We start from the raw sequence: 20,933 nt of genomic DNA on the forward strand, positions 1-20,933 counted from the left end.
TTCCCATTCACTCCCATTGTACAGAATCCCAATGGACCAATCCCCTTCCCATTCACTCCCATTGTACAGAATCCCAATGGACCCAAACCCCTTCCCATTCACTCCCATTGTACAGAATCCCAATGGACCCAAACCCCTTCCCATTCACTCCCATTGTACAGAATCCCAATGGACCCAAACCCCTTCCCATTCACTCCCATTGTACAGAATCCCAATGGACCCAAACCCCTTCCCATTCACTCCCATTGTACAGAATCCCAATGGACCTAAACCCCCTCCCATTCACTCCCATTGTACAGAATCCCAATGGACCCAAACCCCTTCCCATTCACTCCCATTGTACAGAATCCCAATTGACCAAACCCCTTCCCATTCACTCCCATTGTACAGAATCCCAATGGACCAAACCTCTTCCCATTCACTCCCATTGTACAGAATCCCAATGGACCAAACCCCTTCCCATTCACTCCCATTGTACAGAATCCCAATGGACCAATCCCCTTCCCATTCACTCCCATTGTACAGAATCCCAATGGACCCAAACCCCTTCCCATTCACTCCCATTGTACAGAATCCCAATGGACCCAAACCCCTTCCCATTCACTCCCATTGTACAGAATCCCAATGGACCAATCCCCTTCCCATCCACTCCCATTGTACAGAATCCCAATGGACCCAAACTCCTTCCCATTCACTCCCATTGTACAGAATCCCAATGGAACAATCCCCTTCCCATTCACTCCCATTGTACAGAATCCCAATGGACCCAAACCCCTTCCCATTCACTCCCATTGTACACAATCCCAATGGACCAATCCCCTTCCCATTCACTCCCATTGTACAGAATCCCAATGGACTAATCCCCTTCCCATTCACTCCCATTGTACAGAATCCCAATGGACCCAAACCCCTTCCCATTCACTCCCATTGTACAGAATCCCAATGGACCCAAACCCCTTCCCATTCACTCCCATTGTACAGAATCCCAATGGACCAATCCCCTTCCCATTCACTCCCATTGTGCAGAATCCCAATGGACGCAAACCCCTTCCCATTCACTCCCATTGTACAGAATCCCAATGGACCCAAACCCCTTCCCATTCACTCCCATTGTACAGAATCCCAATGGACCCACCCCCTTCCCATTCACTCCCATTGTACAGAATCCCAATGGACCCAAACCCCTTCCCATTCACTCCCATTGTACAGAATCCCAATGGACCCAAACCCCTTCCCATTCACTCCCATTGTACAGAATCCCAATGGACCCAAACCCCTTCCCATTCACTCCCACTGTACAAAATCCCAATGGACCCAAACCCCTTTCCAGTCACTCCCATTGTACAGAATCCCAATGGACCCAAACCCCTTCCCATTCACTCCCATTGTACAGAACCCCAATGGACCCAAACCTCTTCCCAATCACTCCCTTTGTACTGAATCCCAATGGACCCAAACCCATTCCCATTCACTCCCTTTGTACAGAACCCCAATGGACCCAAACCCCTTCCCATTCACTCCCATTGTACAGAACCCCAATGGACCCAAACCCCTTCCCATTCACTCCCTTTGTACAGAACCCCAATGGACCCAAACCCATTCCCATTCACTCCCATTGCATAGAATCCCAATGGACCAAACTCCTTCCCATTCACTCCCATTGTATAGAATCCCAATGGCCCCAAACCCCTTCCCATTCACTCCCATTGTACACAATCCCAATGGACCAAACTATTCCCATTCACTCCCATTGTACAAAATCCCAATGACCCCAAACTTCTTCCCATTCACTCCCATTGCATGGAATCCCAATGGACCAAACCCCTTCCCATTCACTCCCATTGTACAGAATCTCAATGGACTCAAACCCCTTCCCATTCACTCTCACTGTACCGAATCCCAATGGATCCAAACCCCTTCCCATTCACTCCCACTGTACACAATCCCAATGGACCCAAACCCCTTTCCAGTCACTCCCATTGTACAGAATCCCAATGGACCCAAACCCCTTCCCATTCACTCCCATTGTACAGAACCCCAATGGACCCAAACCCCTTCCCATTCACTCCCTTTGTACAGAACCCCAATGGACCCAAACCCATTCCCATTCACTCCCATTGTACAGAATCCCAATGGACCAAACCACTTCCCATTCACTCCCAGTGTACAGAATCCCAATGACCCAAACCCCTTCCAATTCACTCCCAGTGTACAGAATCCCAATGGACCAAACCCCTTCCCATTCACTCCCATTGTACAGAATCCCAATGGACCAAACCCCTTCTCATTCACTCCCAGTGTACAGAATCCCAATGGACCCAAACCCCTTCCAATTCACTCCCATTGTACAGAATCCCAATGACCCAAACCCCTTCCAATTCACTCCCAGTGTACAGAATCCCAATGACCCAAACCCCTTCCCATTCACTCCCATTTTACCGAATCCCAATGGACCCAAACCCCTTCCCAGTCACTCCCATTGTACACAATCCCAATGGACCCAAACCCCTTCCCATTCACTCCCATTGTACACAATCCCAATGGACCCAAACCCCTTCCCATTCACTCCCATTGTACACAATCTGAATGGACCCAAACCACTTCCCATTCACTCCAATTGTACAGAATCCCAATGGACCCAAACCCCTTCCCATTCACTCCAATTGTACAGAATCCCAATGGACCCAAACCCCTTCTCATTCACTCCCAGTGTACAGAATCCCAATGACCCAAACCCCTTCCCATTCACTCCCATTTTACCGAATCCCAATGGACCCAAACCCCTTCCCAGTCACTCCCATTGTACACAATCCCAATGGACCCAAACCCCTTCCCATTCACTCCCATTGTACACAATCCCAATGGACCCAAACCCCTTCCCATTCACTCCCATTGTACACAATCCCAATGGACCCAAACCCCGTCCCATTCACTCCCATTGTAAACAATCTGAATGGACCCAAACCCATTCCCATTCACTCCCTTTGTACAGAATCCCAATGGACCCAAACCCCTTCCCATTCACTCCAATTGTACAGAATCCCAATGACCCAAACCCCTTCCCATTCACTCCCATTGTACAGAATCCCAATGGACCAAACCCCTTCCCATTCACTCCAATTGTACAGAATCCCAATGGACCCAAACCCCTTCCCATTCACTCCAATTGTACAGAATCCCAATGGACCAAACCCCTTCCCATTCACTCCAATTGTACAGAATCCCAATGACCCAAACCCCTTCCCATTCACTCCAATTGTACAGAATCCCAATGACCCAAACCCCTTCCCATTCACTCCAATTGTACAGAATCCCAATGACCCAAACCCCTTCCCATTCACTCCAATTGTACAGAATCCCAATGACCCAAACCCCTTCCCATTCACTCCAATTGTACACAATCCCAATGGACCCAAACCCCTTTCCAGTCACTCCCATTGTACAGAATCCCAATGGACCCAAACCCCTTCCCATTCACTCCCATTGTACAGAACCCCAATGGACCCAAACCCCTTCCCATTCACTCCCTTTGTACAGAACCCCAATGGACCCAAACCCATTCCCATTCACTCCCATTGTACAGAATCCCAATGGACCAAACCCCTTCCCATTCACTCCCATTGTACAGAATCCCAATGACCCAAACCCCTTCCCATTCACTCCCATTGTACAGAATCCCAATGGACCAAACCCCTTCCCATTCACTCCCATTGTACAGAATCCCAATGGACCAAACCCCATCCCATTCACTCCAATTGTACAGAATCCCAATGGACCCAAACCCCTTCCCATTCACTCCCAATTGTACAGGATCCCAATGGACCCAAACCCCCTCCCATTCACTCCAATTGTGCAGAATCCCAATGGACCCAAACCCCTTCCCATTCACTCCCATTGTACAGAATCCCAATGGACCAAACCCCTTCCCATTCACTCCCATTGTACAGAATCCCAATGGACCAAACCCCTTCCCATTCACTCCCATTGTACAGAATCCCAATGGACCGAACCCCTTCCCATTCACTCCCATTGTACAGAATCCCAATGGACCCAAACCCCTTCCCATTCACTCCCATTGTACAGAATCCCAATGGACCCAAACCCCCTCCCATTCACTCCCATTGTACAGAATCCCAATGGACCCAAACCCCTTCCCATTCACTCCCATTGTACAGAATCCCAATGGACCCAAACCCCTTCCCATTCACTCCCATTGTACAGAATCCCAATGGACCCAAACCCCCTCCCATTCACTCCCATTGTACAGAATCCCAATGGACCCAAACCCCTTCCCATTCACTCCCATTGTACAGAATCCCAATGGACCAAACCCCTTCCCATTCACTCCCATTGTACAGAATCTCAATGGACCAAACCTCTTCCCATTCACTCCCATTGTACAGAATCCCAATGGACCAAACCCCTTCCCATTCACTCCCATTGTACAGAATCCCAATGGACCAATCCCCTTCCCATTCACTCCCATTGTACAGAATCCCAATGGACCCAAACCCCTTCCCATTCACTCCCATTGTACAGAATCCCAATGGACCCAAACCCCTTCCCATTCACTCCCATTGTACAGAATCCCAATGGACCAATCCCCTTCCCATTCACTCCCATTGTACAGAATCCCAATGGACCCAAACCCCTTCCCATTCACTCCCATTGTACAGAATCCCAATGGACCAATCCCCTTCCCATTCACTCCCATTCTACAGAATCCCAATGGACCCAAACCCCTTCCCATTCACTCCCATTGTACAGAATCCCAATGGACCCAAACCCCTTCCCATTCACTCCCATTGTACAGAATCCCAATGGACCAATCCCCTTCCCATTCACTCCCATTGTACAGAATCCCAATGGACCCAAACCCCTTCCCATTCACTCCCATTGTACAGAATCCCAATGGACCCAAACCCCTTCACATTCACTCCCATTGTACAGAATCCCAATGGACCCAAACCCCTTCCCATTCACTCCCATTGTACAGAATCCCAATGGACCCAAACCCCTTCCCATTCACTCCCATTGTACACAATCCCAATGGACCTATCCCCTTCCCATTCACTCCCATTGTACAGAATCCCAATGGACCAATCCCCTTCCCATTCACTCCCATTGTACAGAATCCCAATGGACCCAAACCCCTTCCCATTCACTCCCATTGTACAGAATCCCAATGGACCCAAACCCCTTCCCATTCACTCCCATTGTACAGAATCCCAATGGACCAATCCCCTTCCCATTCACTCCCATTGTACAGAATCCCAATGGACCCAAACCCCTTCCCATTCACTCCCATTGTACAGAATCCCAATGGACCCAAACCCCTTCCCATTCACTCCCATTGTACAGAATCCCAATGGACCCAAACCCCTTCCCATTCACTCCCATTGTACAGAATCCCAATGGACCCAAACCCCTTCCCATTCACTCCCATTGTACAGAATCCCAATGGACCTAAACCCCCTCCCATTCACTCCCATTGTACAGAATCCCAATGGACCCAAACCCCTTCCCATTCACTCCCATTGTACAGAATCCCAATTGACCAAACCCCTTCCCATTCACTCCCATTGTACAGAATCCCAATGGACCAAACCTCTTCCCATTCACTCCCATTGTACAGAATCCCAATGGACCAAACCCCTTCCCATTCACTCCCATTGTACAGAATCCCAATGGACCAATCCCCTTCCCATTCACTCCCATTGTACAGAATCCCAATGGACCCAAACCCCTTCCCATTCACTCCCATTGTACAGAATCCCAATGGACCCAAACCCCTTCCCATTCACTCCCATTGTACAGAATCCCAATGGACCAATCCCCTTCCCATCCACTCCCATTGTACAGAATCCCAATGGACCCAAACTCCTTCCCATTCACTCCCATTGTACAGAATCCCAATGGAACAATCCCCTTCCCATTCACTCCCATTGTACAGAATCCCAATGGACCCAAACCCCTTCCCATTCACTCCCATTGTACACAATCCCAATGGACCAATCCCCTTCCCATTCACTCCCATTGTACAGAATCCCAATGGACTAATCCCCTTCCCATTCACTCCCATTGTACAGAATCCCAATGGACCCAAACCCCTTCCCATTCACTCCCATTGTACAGAATCCCAATGGACCCAAACCCCTTCCCATTCACTCCCATTGTACAGAATCCCAATGGACCAATCCCCTTCCCATTCACTCCCATTGTGCAGAATCCCAATGGACGCAAACCCCTTCCCATTCACTCCCATTGTACAGAATCCCAATGGACCCAAACCCCTTCCCATTCACTCCCATTGTACAGAATCCCAATGGACCCACCCCCTTCCCATTCACTCCCATTGTACAGAATCCCAATGGACCCAAACCCCTTCCCATTCACTCCCATTGTACAGAATCCCAATGGACCCAAACCCCTTCCCATTCACTCCCATTGTACAGAATCCCAATGGACCCAAACCCCTTCCCATTCACTCCCACTGTACACAATCCCAATGGACCAATCCCCTTCCCATTCACTCCCATTGTACAGAATCCCAATGGACCAATCCCCTTCCCATTCACTCCCATTGTACAGAATCCCAATGGACCCAAACCCCTTCCCATTCACTCCCTTTGTACAGAACCCCAATGGACCCAAACCCATTCCCATTCACTCCCATTGCATAGAATCCCAATGGACCAAACTCCTTCCCATTCACTCCCATTGTACACAATCCCAATGGACCAAACTATTCCCATTCACTCCCATTGTACAAAATCCCAATGACCCCAAACTTCTTCCCATTCACTCCCATTGCATGGAATCCCAATGGACCAAACCCCTTCCCATTCACTCCCATTGTACAGAATCTCAATGGACTCAAACCCCTTCCCATTCACTCTCACTGTACCGAATCCCAATGGATCCAAACCCCTTCCCATTCACTCCCACTGTACACAATCCCAATGGACCCAAACCCCTTTCCAGTCACTCCCATTGTACAGAATCCCAATGGACCCAAACCCCTTCCCATTCACTCCCATTGTACAGAACCCCAATGGACACAAACCCCTTCCCATTCACTCCCTTTGTACAGAACCCAATGGACCCAAACCCATTCCCATTCACTCCCATTGTACAGAATCCCAATGGACCAAACCACTTCCCATTCACTCCCAGTGTACAGAATCCCAATGACCCAAACCCCTTCCAATTCACTCCCAGTGTACAGAATCCCAATGGACCAAACCCCTTCCCATTCACTCCCATTGTACAGAATCCCAATGGACCAAACCCCTTCTCATTCACTCCCAGTGTACAGAATCCCAATGGACCCAAACCCCTTCCAATTCACTCCCATTGTACAGAATCCCAATGACCCAAACCCCTTCCAATTCACGCCCAGTGTACAGAATCCCAATGACCCAAACCCCTTCCCATTCACTCCCATTTTACCGAATCCCAATGGACCCAAACCCCTTCCAATTCACTCCCATTGTACAGAATCCCAATGACCCAAACACCTTCCAATTCACTCCCAGTGTACAGAATCCCAATGACCCAAACCCCTTCCCATTCACTCCCATTGTACACAATCCCAATGGACCAAACTATTCCCATTCACTCCCATTGTACAAAATCCCAATGACCCCAAACTTCTTCCCATTCACTCCCATTGCATGGAATCCCAATGGACCAAACCCCTTCCCATTCACTCCCATTGTACAGAATCTCAATGGACTCAAACCCCTTCCCATTCACTCTCACTGTACCGAATCCCAATGGATCCAAACCCCTTCCCATTCACTCCCACTGTACACAATCCCAATGGACCCAAACCCCTTTCCAGTCACTCCCATTGTACAGAATCCCAATGGACCCAAACCCCTTCCCATTCACTCCCATTGTACAGAACCCCAATGGACCCAAACCCCTTCCCATTCACTCCCTTTGTACAGAACCCCAATGGACCCAAACCCATTCCCATTCACTCCCATTGTACAGAATCCCAATGGACCAAACCACTTCCCATTCACTCCCAGTGTACAGAATCCCAATGACCCAAACCACTTCCAATTCACTCCCAGTGTACAGAATCCCAATGGACCAAACCCCTTCCCATTCACTCCCATTGTACAGAATCCCAATGGACCAAACCCCTTCTCATTCACTCCCAGTGTACAGAATCCCAATGGACCCAAACCCCTTCCAATTCACTCCCATTGTACAGAATCCCAATGACCCAAACCCCTTCCAATTCACTCCCAGTGTACAGAATCCCAATGACCCAAACCCCTTCCCATTCACTCCCATTTTACCGAATCCCAATGGACCCAAACCCCTTCCCAGTCACTCCCATTGTACACAATCCCAATGGACCCAAACCCCTTCCCATTCACTCCCATTGTACACAATCCCAATGGACCCAAACCCCTTCCCATTCACTCCCATTGTACACAATCTGAATGGACCCAAACCACTTCCCATTCACTCCAATTGTACAGAATCCCAATGGACCCAAACCCCTTCCCATTCACTCCAATTGTACAGAATCCCAATGGACCCAAACCCCTTCTCATTCACTCCCAGTGTACAGAATCCCAATGACCCAAACCCCTTCCCATTCACTCCCATTTTACCGAATCCCAATGGACCCAAACCCCTTCCCAGTCACTCCCATTGTACACAATCCCAATGGACCCAAACCCCTTCCCATTCACTCCCATTGTACACAATCCCAATGGATCCAAACCCCTTCCCATTCACTCCCATTGTACACAATCCCAATGGACCCAAACCCCTTCCCATTCACTCCCATTGTACACAATCTGAATGGACCCAAACCACTTCCCATTCACTCCAATTGTACAGAATCCCAATGGACCCAAACCCCTTCCCATTCACTCCAATTGTACAGAATCCCAATGGACCCAAACCCCTTCCCATTCACTCCCATTGTACAGAATCCCAATGGACCCAAACCCATTCCCATTCACTCCCTTTGTACAGAATCCCAATGGACCCAAACCCCTTCCCATTCACTCCAATTGTACAGAATCCCAATGACCCAAACCCCTTCCCATTCACTCCCATTGTACAGAATCCCAATGGACCAAACCCCTTCCCATTCACTCCAATTGTACAGAATCCCAATGGACCCAAACCCCTTCCCATTCACTCCAATTGTACAGAATCCCAATGGACCAAACCCCTTCCCATTCACTCCAATTGTACAGAATCCCAATGACCCAAACCCCTTCCCATTCACTCCAATTGTACAGAATCCCAATGACCCAAACCCCTTCCCATTCACTCCAATTGTACAGAATCCCAATGACCCAAACCCCTTCCCATTCACTCCAATTGTACAGAATCCCAATGACCCAAACCCCTTCCCATTCACTCCAATTGTACACAATCCCAATGGACCCAAACCCCTTTCCAGTCACTCCCATTGTACAGAATCCCAATGGACCCAAACCCCTTCCCATTCACTCCCATTGTACAGAACCCCAATGGACCCAAACCCCTTCCCATTCACTCCCTTTGTACAGAACCCCAATGGACCCAAACCCATTCCCATTCACTCCCATTGTACAGAATCCCAATGGACCAAACCCCTTCCCATTCACTCCCATTGTACAGAATCCCAATGACCCAAACCCCTTCCCATTCACTCCCATTGTACAGAATCCCAATGGACCAAACCCCTTCCCATTCACTCCCATTGTACAGAATCCCAATGGACCAAACCCCTTCCCATTCACTCCAATTGTACAGAATCCCAATGGTCCCAAACCCCTTCCCATTCACTCCCAATTGTACAGGATCCCAATGGACCCAAACCCCCGCCCATTCACTCCAATTGTGCAGAATCCCAATGGACCCAAACCCCTTCCCATTCACTCCCATTGTACAGAATCCCAATGGACCAAACCCCTTCCCATTCACTCCCATTGTACAGAATCCCAATGGACCAAACCCCTTCCCATTCACTCCCATTGTACAGAATCCCAATGGACCAAACCCCTTCCCATTCACTCCCATTGTACAGAATCCCAATGGACCCAAACCCCTTCCCATTCACTCCCATTGTACAGAATCCCAATGGACCCAAACCCCTTCCCATTCACTCCCATTGTACAGAATCCCAATGGACCCAAACCCCCTCCCATTCACTCCCATTGTACAGAATCCCAATGGACCCAAACCCCTTCCCATTCACTCCCATTGTGCAGAATCCCAATGGACCAAACCCCTTCCCATTCACTCCCATTGTACAGAATCTCAATGGACCAAACCTCTTCCCATTCACTCCCATTGTACAGTATCCCAATGGACCAAACCCCTTCCCATTCACTCCCATTGTACAGAATCCCAATGGACCAATCCCCTTCCCATTCACTCCCATTGTACAGAATCCCAATGGACCCAAACCCCTTCCCATTCACTCCCATTGTACAGAATCCCAATGGACCCAAACCCCTTCCCATTCACTCCCATTGTACAGAATCCCAATGGACCAATCCCCTTCCCATTCACTCCCATTGTACAGAATCCCAATGGACCCAAACCCCTTCCCATTCACTCCCATTGTACAGAATCCCAATGGACCAATCCCCTTCCCATTCACTCCCATTGTACAGAATCCCAATGGACCCAAACCCCTTCCCATTCACTCCCATTGTACAGAATCCCAATGGACCCAAACCCCTTCCCATTCACTCCCATTGTACAGAATCCCAATGGACCAATCCCCTTCCCATTCACTCCCATTGTACAGAATCCCAATGGACCCAAACCCCTTCCCATTCACTCCCATTGTACAGAATCCCAATGGACCCAAACCCCTTCCCCTTCACTCCCATTGTACAGAATCCCAATGGACCCAAACCCCTTCCCATTCACTCCCATTGTACAGAATCCCAATGGACCAAACCCCTTCCCATTCACTCCCATTGTACAGAATCCCAATGGACCAAACCCCTTCCCATTCACTCCCATTGTACAGAATCCCAATGGACCCAAACCCCTTCCCATTCACTCCCATTGTACAGAATCCCAATGGACCCAAACCCCTTCCCATTCACTCCCATTGTACAGAATCCCAATGGACCCAAACCCCTTCCCATTCACTCCCATTGTACACAATCCCAATGGACCAATCCCCTTCCCATTCACTCCCATTGTACAGAATCCCAATGGACCAATCCCCTTCCCATTCACTCCCATTGTACAGAATCCCAATGGACCCAAACCCCTTCCCATTCACTCCCATTGTACAGAATCCCAATGGACCCAAACCCCTTCCCATTCACTCCCATTGTACAGAATCCCAATGGACCCAAACCCCTTCCCATTCACTCCCATTGTACAGAATCCCAATGGACCCAAACCCCTTCCCATTCACTCCCATTGTACAGAATTCCAATGGACCCAAACCCCTTCCCATTCACTCCCATTGTACAGAATCCCAATGGACCCAAACCCCTTCCCATTCACCCCCATTGTACAGAATCCCAATGGACCCAAACCCCTTCCCATTCACTCCCATTGTACAGAATCCCAATGGACCCAAACCCCTTCCCATTCACTCCCATTGTACACAATCCCAATGGACCAATCCCCTTCCCATTCACTCCCATTGTACAGAATCCCAATGGACCAATCCCCTTCCCATTCACTCCCATTGTACAGAATCCCAATGGACCCAAACCCCTTCCCATTCACTCCCATTGTACAGAATCCCAATGGACCAATCCCCTTCCCATTCACTCCCATTGTACAGAATCCCAATGGACGCAAACCCCTTCCCATTCACTCCCATTGTACAGAATCCCAATGGACCCAAACCCCTTCCCATTCACTCCCATTGTACAGAATCCCAATGGACCCAAACCCCTTCCCATTCACTCCCATTGTACAGAATCCCAATGGACCCAAACCCCTTCCCATTCACTCCCATTGTACAGAATCCCAATGGACCCAAACCCCTTCCCATTCACTCCCATTGTACACAATCCCAATGGACCCAAACCCCTTCCCATTCACTACCACAGGGAGTGGTTGAAGCAAATAGCATAGATGTATTTAAGGGGATGCTGGATAATCACATGAGGGAGACAGGAATAGAAGGATATGGTGATGGGGTGAAATGAAGAAGGGTGGGAGGAGGCTGGTGTGGATGGGGTGAGATGAAGAGGGGTGGGAGGATGCTCGTGTGGAGCACAAACACCGGCACGGACCAGTTGGGCCAAATGGCCTGTTTCTGTGTTGTACATTCTATGTATTAAGCTGGGAGGAGATGTTGAATCTGTATACCCATGACTTCTACCACTTGGAAGGACAAGGGCAGCAGGTGCGTGGGAACATCACCATCTCCAATTCCCCTCCAAGTCACAAACTATCCTGACTTGGAAATATATCGGCCGTTCCTTCATCGTCGCTGGGTCAAAATCCTGGAACTCCCTCCCTAACAGCACTGTGGGAGCACCTTCACCACACGGACTGCAGCGGTTCAAGAAGGCAGCTCACCACCACCTTCTCGAGGGCAATTAGGGATGGGCAATAAATGCTGGCCTTGCCACATCCCATGAAAGAATTTAAAAAAGCAGATTCAATAGTAATTTTCAAAAGGGAATTGGATACATAGTTGAAAAGAAAAAAAATTGCAGAACTAATGGGAAAGAGCAAGGGGGAGTGGGACTAATTGGAGAGATCTTTCAAAGAGCCGGCATGGGCACGATGGGCCGAATGGCCTCCTTCTGTGCTATATAAGACTCTATAAGCGAGTGCCTGTTTTAAAACGTGGGCCCTAGAAGTGGTGGGACTGTACTACACTGACCTACATTGCCTCCCGGTTAAGCATCGCCTCGATTTCAAAATTCTCATCCTTGTTTTCAAATCCCTCCATGACCTCGACCCTCCCTATCTCTGTAATCTCGTTCAGCCCCACAACCCCCCCGAGATATCTGCGCTCCTCCAATTCTGCCCTCTTGTGCATCCCTGATTATAATCGCTCAACCATTGGTGGCCGTGCCTTCTGTTGCCTAGGCCTTAAGCTCTGGAATTCCCTCCCTAAACCTCTCCGCCTCGCTACGTCTCTTTAAGATGCTCCTTAAAACCGACCTCTTTGACCAAGCTTTTGGTCACCTGTCCTAATACCTCCTTATGTGGATCGGTGTCAAATTTTTTTGTCTTTAAATACTCCTGTGCTGCACCTTGGGACGTTTTCTTCTTCTTAGGCAGTCCCTCGGAACCGAGGATGACTTGCTTCCACATTAAGAATGAGTTCTCAGGTGACTGCTGAGTCCAATGCGGGACCTACAGTCTCTGTCACAGGTGGGGCAGACGGTGGTTGAAGGGGCGGGTGGGTGGGGTGCTTGGGTTGACGTGCGCTCCTTGCGCTGCCTGCGCTTGGCTTCCGCTTGCTCCCGGCGAAGAGACTCGAGGTGTTCGGCGCCTTCCCAGATGCTTCTCCTCCACTTTGTGCGGTCTTGGGCCAGGGATTCCCAGGTGTCGGTGGGAATGTTGCACTTTTTCAAGGAGGTTTTGAGGGTGTCCTTGAAGTGGTTCCTCTGCCCACCTGGGGCTCTCTTGCTGTGTCGGAGCTCCGAGTAGAGCGCCAGTTTTGGGAGTCTCATATCGGGCATGCGGACAATGTGACCCGTCCATCGGAGCTGATCGAGCGTGGTCAGAGCTTCGATGCTGGGGATGTTGGCCTGAGCGAGAACACTGACGTTGGGGCGCCTATCCTGCCAATAGATTTGCTGGATCTTGCGGAGGCAGCGTTGGTGGTACCTCTCCAGTGCTTTGAGGTGCCTGCTGTACATGGTGTACATTACTACGTTAAAGGCGCTATATAAATACAAGTTGTTGTTGTTGAGTTTTGTGTACACTATTGGATCCTCTTCAGCTCCCGGCTTTCCCAGGAATGTATAATAACCGAAAACTGCACTGCCAGGAGCAGAAATTCTTACAGGGCTTGACAGGGTAGATGCAGGGAGGATGTTTCCCCTGGCTGGGGAGTCTAGAACCAGGGGCCACAGTCTCAGAATAAGGACTCGACCATTTAGGACTGAGATGAGGAGAAATCTCTTCACTCAGAGGGCGGTGAATCTTTGGAATTCTCTACCCCAGAGGGCTGTGGAGGCTCAGTCGTTGAGTATATTCAAGACAGAGAGCGATAGATTTTTGGATATTAAGGGAATCAAGGAATATGGAGATCGGGCGAGAAAGTGGAGATGAGGTAGAAGATCAGCCATGATCTCATTGAATGGCAGAGCAGGCTTGAGGGGCCGAATGGCCGACTCCTGCTCCTATTTCTTATGTTTCATCACTTGCTTTTTAAAAATTCATTCATGGGATGTGGGCGTCGCTGACGAGGCTGGCATTTATTGCCCATCCCTAATTGCCCCTTGAGAAGGTGGTGGTGAGCCGCCTTCTTGAACCGCTGCAGTCCGTGTGGCGAAGGTGCTCCCACAGTGCTGTTAGGGAGGGAGTTCCAGGATCTTTGACCCAGTGACGAAGAAGGATCAGCCGATATATGTCCAAGTCAGGATGGTGTATGTGACTTGGATGGGAACTTGGAGGTGGTGGTGTTCCCACGCGTCTGCTGCCCTTGTCCTTCTAGGTGGAAGAGGTCGCGGGTTTGGGAGGTGCTGCCGAAGAAGCCTTGGCGAGTTGCTGCAGTGCATCTTGTAGATGGTCCACACTGCAGCCACGGTGCGCCGGTGGTGGAGGGAGTGAATGTTTAAGGTGGTGGATGGGGTGCCGATCAAGCGGGCTGCTTTGTCCTGGATGGTGTTGAACTTCTTGAGTGTTGTGACTATTTCTTGCAGATACTCCGGAGCAGCCGGAGGTGACTTCCAATCGAGCCACCTTATCAGTGACCGAGCAGCACCCATCGGAGGTAAGGGGAGATGTCCGGGTAGCACCCCAAGGGGGCCGGAAACACTTTGAAATTCAGGGCGGCCCTCAAAGGAGGCGGGCAAGGGGGGGATCTGTGCTGCGACCTCTTAGGGTTTTGACACAAGAGTAGACACAAGAGGAAGTTCTCCGACGTCACATCAGGGGGGAGCCTCTCGAACCATGAGGGAGACTGCAGGAGATCGAAGGGCACAGAGGGATGAGAGGGTTGTCCTATGAAGAGAGATGGAGTAGAACGGGCCTATATTCTCTGGAGTTTCGAAAAATGAGAGGTGGTCTCAATTCTTAGAGGGCTTGACAGGGTAGATGCTGAGAGGTTGTTTCCCCTGGCTGGAGAGTCGGGAACCAGGGGTCACAGTCTCAGGATAAGGGGTCGGCCATTTAGGACTGAGATGAGGAGAAATTTCTTCACTCAGAGGGTTGTGAATCTTTGGAATTCTCTATCTGAGGGCTGTGGAGGCTCGGTCGTTGAGTATATTCAAGATAGAGATCGATAGATTTTTGAATATTAAGGGAATCAAGGGATATGGAGATCGGGCGGGAAAGTGGAGATGAGGTGGAAGATCAGCCATGATCTGATTGAATGGCGGAGCAGGCTCGAGGGGCCATGCGGCCCTTAAACATAAAATGCCTTTAATGTCTCAAGGTGTTTCATAAGAACGTAAATCAGACAAAATCTGACACTAAGCCAGATAAGGAGAAATTAGGGCGAGTGACCAAAAGCTTGGTCAAAGAGGCCGGTTTTAAGGAGCGTCTTAAAGGAGGAGAGAGAGGCGGAGAGGTTTAGGGAGGGAATTCCAGAGCTCGGGGCTCAGGTAGCTGAAGGCACGGCCACCAATGGTGGAGCGATGGAAGTGGGGAATGGACACGAGGCCAGAATTGGAGGAGCGCAGAGATCTCAGAGGGTTGTCGGGCCTGGAGCAGGTTACAGAGATAGTAGGGGGTGGGGGAGCAGTGGGGGGGGGTTGCGAGGAGGACGTGGAGGGATTTGAACTCAGTGCTGCTCAGGGCAGGAAACCCAACTGCGCACTGGAGGAAGCTCACCACAATCATTAATACAGGAATCAGTGCTTCTGTCGCTAACACTGGGTGGGTGGGTGGGGCGGGGGTGTGAGTCCCCTCCATCCCTTCGGGTCTTTGCACGTTGAGTTCCCGATCTCGGCTCAGGCCTCCCCAGACCGGGTGGTACTGAGGCCAGGTGTTCAGGTGGTCCCCTACAGGCCAAATCGGCAGGTGAGGACCCCACGAGCAATTCCGCGCAGTGCCTACACCAGGGTCAATACCGTTTACCTCCAACATGGAAGGTGTGAAGCGTTGGGATAGGCCGAGGGCCGATCGGCCTCTTGACGTTGGGTAACATGGCGTAGGAAGCTAATAAGCCTGAACAATGGACGGGGTAAGGTTTGCTCAGGCAGGAGTCCAGGATGGCGGTGTTTGTAGACCTCACTTATCTCTGACCTCTAACCTACCGTTGTCCCCTAGATCGGAACTTGCACGAGCAGGAATGGCTACCCTGCGCCTTCGATTGTCTGGTACAAGGATGGAGCTCTACTCACAACTGTCACCAGTCACAACGAGAGTAAGTTGGCGGACCGGCGCTGGGATGTGTTACCATCTTAACCCCTTCACCTCGGGCGCCTGAATTCAGCCGCAGTACCACATCTCTTCCTCCTCTCCTCCCTCCCTCGATCTCCCTCCCTTCATCCCTGTGTCTCCTGTTCTCTCCCTCTTTCTCCCTGAATCTCTCTCCTGCTGTTTCTCCACTCCCTCTGATACTCTTCCTCCCTTTCTCTGTCTCTCCCATTCCCTCTCTCCTTTCTCTCTCTGACACTCTCCCTCCCTCTCTCTGTCTCTCCCATCCCCTCTCTCCTTTCTCTCCACTCTCTCTGACACTCTCCCTCCCTTTCTCTGTCTCTCCCATTCCCTCTCTCCTTTCTCTCCACTCTCTCTCACACTCTCCCTCCCTTTCTCTGCCTCTCCCATTCCCTCTCTCCTGTCTCTCCTTTCTCTCTGACACACCCTCTTTCTCTCCGCTCTCTCTGACACTCTCCCTCCCTTTCTCTCCCTGTCTCCCATTCCCTCTCTCCTGTCTCCCACTCTCCCTGACACACTCCCTCCTTCCCTGTCCCTCTTTCTCTTCGACGCCCTCCCTCCTGCCCTTCCCTTTCTCCGCGCTCACTCTCACTCTATCCTCTCCTGAAAGGCTGCCCCACTGAGCTTTAGCCCTCTTGCCTTTTCGTCCCCGCCCCGTGCAGGCTTAGCGACACGAGGGATAAAGACTTTAATGTCTTGACGGGGAGACCAGGAGACTTAAACACGGCCGCAGCATGCCCTCATCACTCCTGGGGCTTTGGGCTTCAATCTGCTTGAAGCAGACAAAGGGGTTCGGCCGCCTCTAATGAAGACTGCATTGTGCCACCACACTTCCCCCGCAGCCCCCCTCCCCGGCCCCCCATCTCTGGGGTAATTGGCTGGAATGAAGACGGAGACAGATGGCTCGGTCAGCTGGTGTCTTCTTTGATATGGAGAGTGTTAGAATGCCTTGGAGAGATGGGCTTCCAACCAAATGCAGACAGCTGGGATTAAACGGCTCCCTATCTCTCTCTCTCTCTCTCTCTCTGCTGAGGGGGGTCGTAGAGGGGGAGTCCCCTAGCAGGTGCCAGACACTTGGGGGACCCCCCCGCGGCCTGCTACCCATCTGCGGGAAGATTCTCTGAAGCTTTGCGCGACTGTGGGACCCCGACCAATTCCGATTCCCCGATCGCTAACCCGCAGTCGGACAGCTGATCAATCTGACTGAGCTTTCTCCTGCGTGTTGTGTGTGGTGGTGGGGAGGGCGAGCGGGCAGAATCCGTCGCTCCGCTGCTCTGTAGCGCAAGTTGGCAGGGTCTCACTGAGCTCATCAGCTGAACACTAATGGAGAGGACTTACCAGCTGCAACTCAGCAGGTTCTGTCTCACCTCATAACACAAAAGAGGATCTCCCCTGGAACCTGCAATTCAAAAGAGGCAGGCAGTGATTGCTCCAGCTTAGAATCAGCCGAGCCTCTCGACTCCCACCTTTTGTTCTTCCTCCACCTTACTTATCACCATTTCCCTCTCCTCCACTCACACTTTATTCGATGGCTCTCGCTCTCTCTCTCTCTTCAGCTGTGGCTCAGTGTATGTAACACTCTCTCGCCTCTGAGTCAGGACGTCGTGGGTCCGAGTCCCCCACTCCAGAGACTTCAGCGCAAAAAATCTAGGCTATCGCTCCAGTGCAGTGCTGAGGGAGCGCTGCACTGTCGGAGAGGCAGTACTGAGGGAGCGCCGCACTGTCGGAGAGGCAGTACTGAGGGAGTGCCGCACTGTCGGAGGGGCGGTACTGAGGGAGCGCCGCACTGTTGGAGGGGCGGTACTGAGGGAGCGCCGCACTGTCGGAGGGGCAGTACTGAGGGAGCGCCGCACTGTCGGAGGGGCAGTACTGAGGGAGTGCCGCACTGTTGGAGGGTCAGTACTGAGGGAGCGCCGCACTGTCGGAGAGGCTGTACTGAGGGAGCGCCGCACTGTCGGAGAGGCTGTACTGAGGGAGCGCCGCACTGTCGGAGGGGCAGTACTGAGGGAGTGCCGCACTGTCGGAGGGGCAGTACCGAGGGAGTGCCGCACTGTTGGAGGGGCAGTACTGAGGGAGCGCCGCAGTGTGGGAGGGGCAGTACTGAGGGAGCGCCGCACTGTCGGAGAGGCTGTACTGAGGGAGCGCCGCACTGTCGGAGAGGCTGTACTGAGGGAGCGCCGCACTGTTGGAGAGGCAGTACTGAGGGAGCGCTGCCCTGATTTAGCCTGGTCTAGCGCTCCCCTGCATTCTTTGAGCGCTGAGACTGAACTCAGTGGGCAGCGAGAGTGATTCGCGCCTGGCGCTAAACTTCCAATTTCTCAAAAGTTGGCGCCCCTACCTGGGCGCGACTGAATTTCTAGCCCATAGTGTCTGAAGCTTGTTCCACAGGATGACATCGGATATACGGCACAGAAACAGGCCATTCGCCCCAACCAGTCCATGGCGGTGTTTATGCTCCACTCGAGCCTCCTCCCGTCTTTCCTCATCTCAATCTATCAGCGTAACCCTCTATTCCCTTCTCCCTCCTGTACTTGTCCAGCCTCCCCTTAAATGCATCAATACTATTCGCCTCGACCTCTCCCTGTGGTAGCGAGTTCCACATTCTCACCACTCTCTGGGTAAAGAAGTTTCTCCTGAATTCCCTATTGGATTTCTTGGTGACTACCTTCTATTGATGGCCTCTAGTTATGCTCTTCCCCACAAGTGGAAACATTCTCTCTGTATCCACTCTATCAAAACCTTTCATCATTTTAAAGACCTCTATTAGGTTACCCCTCACCTTCTCTTTTCAAGAGAAAAGAGACCCAGCCTGTTCACCCTTTCCTGATAGGTGTACCCTTGCATTTCTGGTATCATCCTTGTAAATCTTCTCTGCACCCTCTCCAGTGTCTCGATATCCTTTTTATAATATGGTGACCAGAACTGTACGCAGTGCTCCAAGTGTGGTCTAACCAAGGTTCGATACAGGTTTAATATAACCTCCCTACTTTTCAATTCTATCTCTCTAGAATAAACCCGAGTGCTTGGTTTGCTTTTTTTATGGCCTTGAGAACCTGTGGTGCAACTTTTAGTGATTTGTGTATTTGTACTCCGAGATCCCTTTGTCCCTCTACCCCACCCAGACTCGCACCCTCCAAGTGATAAGTGACCTCCCTATTCTTCCGAGCACAATGTAATACCTCACATTTATTTGTGTTGAACTTCATTTGCCAATTATTTGCCCATTCTGCAAGTTTATTAATGTCCTCCTGTAACTTGTTGCAATCCTCCTCAGTATTAACTATCCCCCGCAATTTGGTGTCATCCCCAAATTTAGAAATTGTCTTTTTGATACCAAAGTCGTCTTCTTCTTAGGCAGTCCCTCGGAACCGAGGATGACTTGCTTCCACACTAAAAATGAGTTCTCAGGTGACTGATGAGTCCAATGTGGGACCGACAGTCTCTGTCACAGGTGGGGCAGACGGTGGTTGAAGGGGCGGGTGGGTGTGGGGTGTTTGGGTTGACATGCGCTCCTTCCGCTGTTTGCGCTTGGCTTCCGCTTGCTCCCGGCGAAGAGGCTCGAGGTGTTCAGCACCTTCCCGGATGCTTCTCCTCCACTTTGTGCGGTCTTGGGGCCAGGGATTCCCAGGTGTCGGTGGGGATGTTGCACTTTTTCAAGGAGGCTTTGAGGGTGTCCTTGAAGCGTTTCCTCTGCCCACCTGAGGCTCTCTTGCCGTGCCGGAGCTCCGAGTAGAGCGCTTGTTTTGGGAGTCTCGTATCGGGCATGCGGCCGATGTGGCCCGTCCATCGGAGCTGATGGAGCGTGGTCAGAGCTTCGATGCTGGGGATGTTGGCCTGAGCGAGAACACTGGCGTTGGTGCGCCTATCCTGCCAATGGATTTGCAGGATCTTGCGGAGGCAGCATTGGTGGTACCTCTCCAGTGCTTTGAGGTGCCTGCTGTACATGGTCCATGTGTTTTGGATTCCAAAGTCTAAATCGTTGATGTAAATTGTGAACAGCGGTGGTCCCAGCACAGATCCTTGTGGAACACCACTACCCACCTTCTGTGAATACTCTGACTCTCTGCTTTCTGTCCTGAAGCCAGCCAGCTCTCCATCCTGCTACTTGTCCCCTGACTCCAATATCTCTCTCTCTCTCTCTTCGCACAGACATGTACATGATCCCGCGGGTAGTGAAGGAGGCCAGCGGGCTTTACACGGTGACCAACAACCTCTACTACAAGCTGTCCAAGGCGGACAAGGACTCAGAGTATCACTGCCAGGTCCGCTATCAGATGATGAATGGAAAGGAGCGGACCCTAGACTCCGAGAAGTTCAGGATCTCCCTGCACTGTGAGTGATGGCATGCACACCAGAACGGTACCCGGGGCTTGAGATGGTTTAATTATGAGGACAGGTTGCCCAGACTAGGCTTG

The 20,933-nt window shown here is 51.0% G+C and overlaps 1 protein-coding gene across 3 annotated transcripts in view; it reads left to right on the forward strand.

Annotated features, from left to right (window-relative positions):
* bcam (basal cell adhesion molecule (Lutheran blood group)) overlaps nt 1-20,933 on the forward strand; it is a 350,665-nt gene that overhangs the window by 97,398 nt on the left and 232,334 nt on the right. For all 3 annotated transcript variants that reach the window (XM_086003960.1, XM_086003962.1, XM_086003963.1), the window contains exons 4-6: nt 14,838-14,908; nt 16,408-16,504; nt 20,668-20,850. In XM_086003960.1, coding sequence (XP_085860086.1) covers nt 14,838-14,908; nt 16,408-16,504; nt 20,668-20,850 — 351 coding nt within the window. The remainder of the gene's footprint in view (nt 1-14,837; nt 14,909-16,407; nt 16,505-20,667; nt 20,851-20,933) is intronic.

The sequence above is a fragment of the Somniosus microcephalus genome, chromosome 12, assembly GCF_052327205.1.
Source record: "Somniosus microcephalus isolate GS21.2 chromosome 12, FLI_Smic_1.0, whole genome shotgun sequence".
In the NCBI taxonomy this organism is placed as follows: domain Eukaryota; kingdom Metazoa; phylum Chordata; class Chondrichthyes; order Squaliformes; family Somniosidae; genus Somniosus; species Somniosus microcephalus.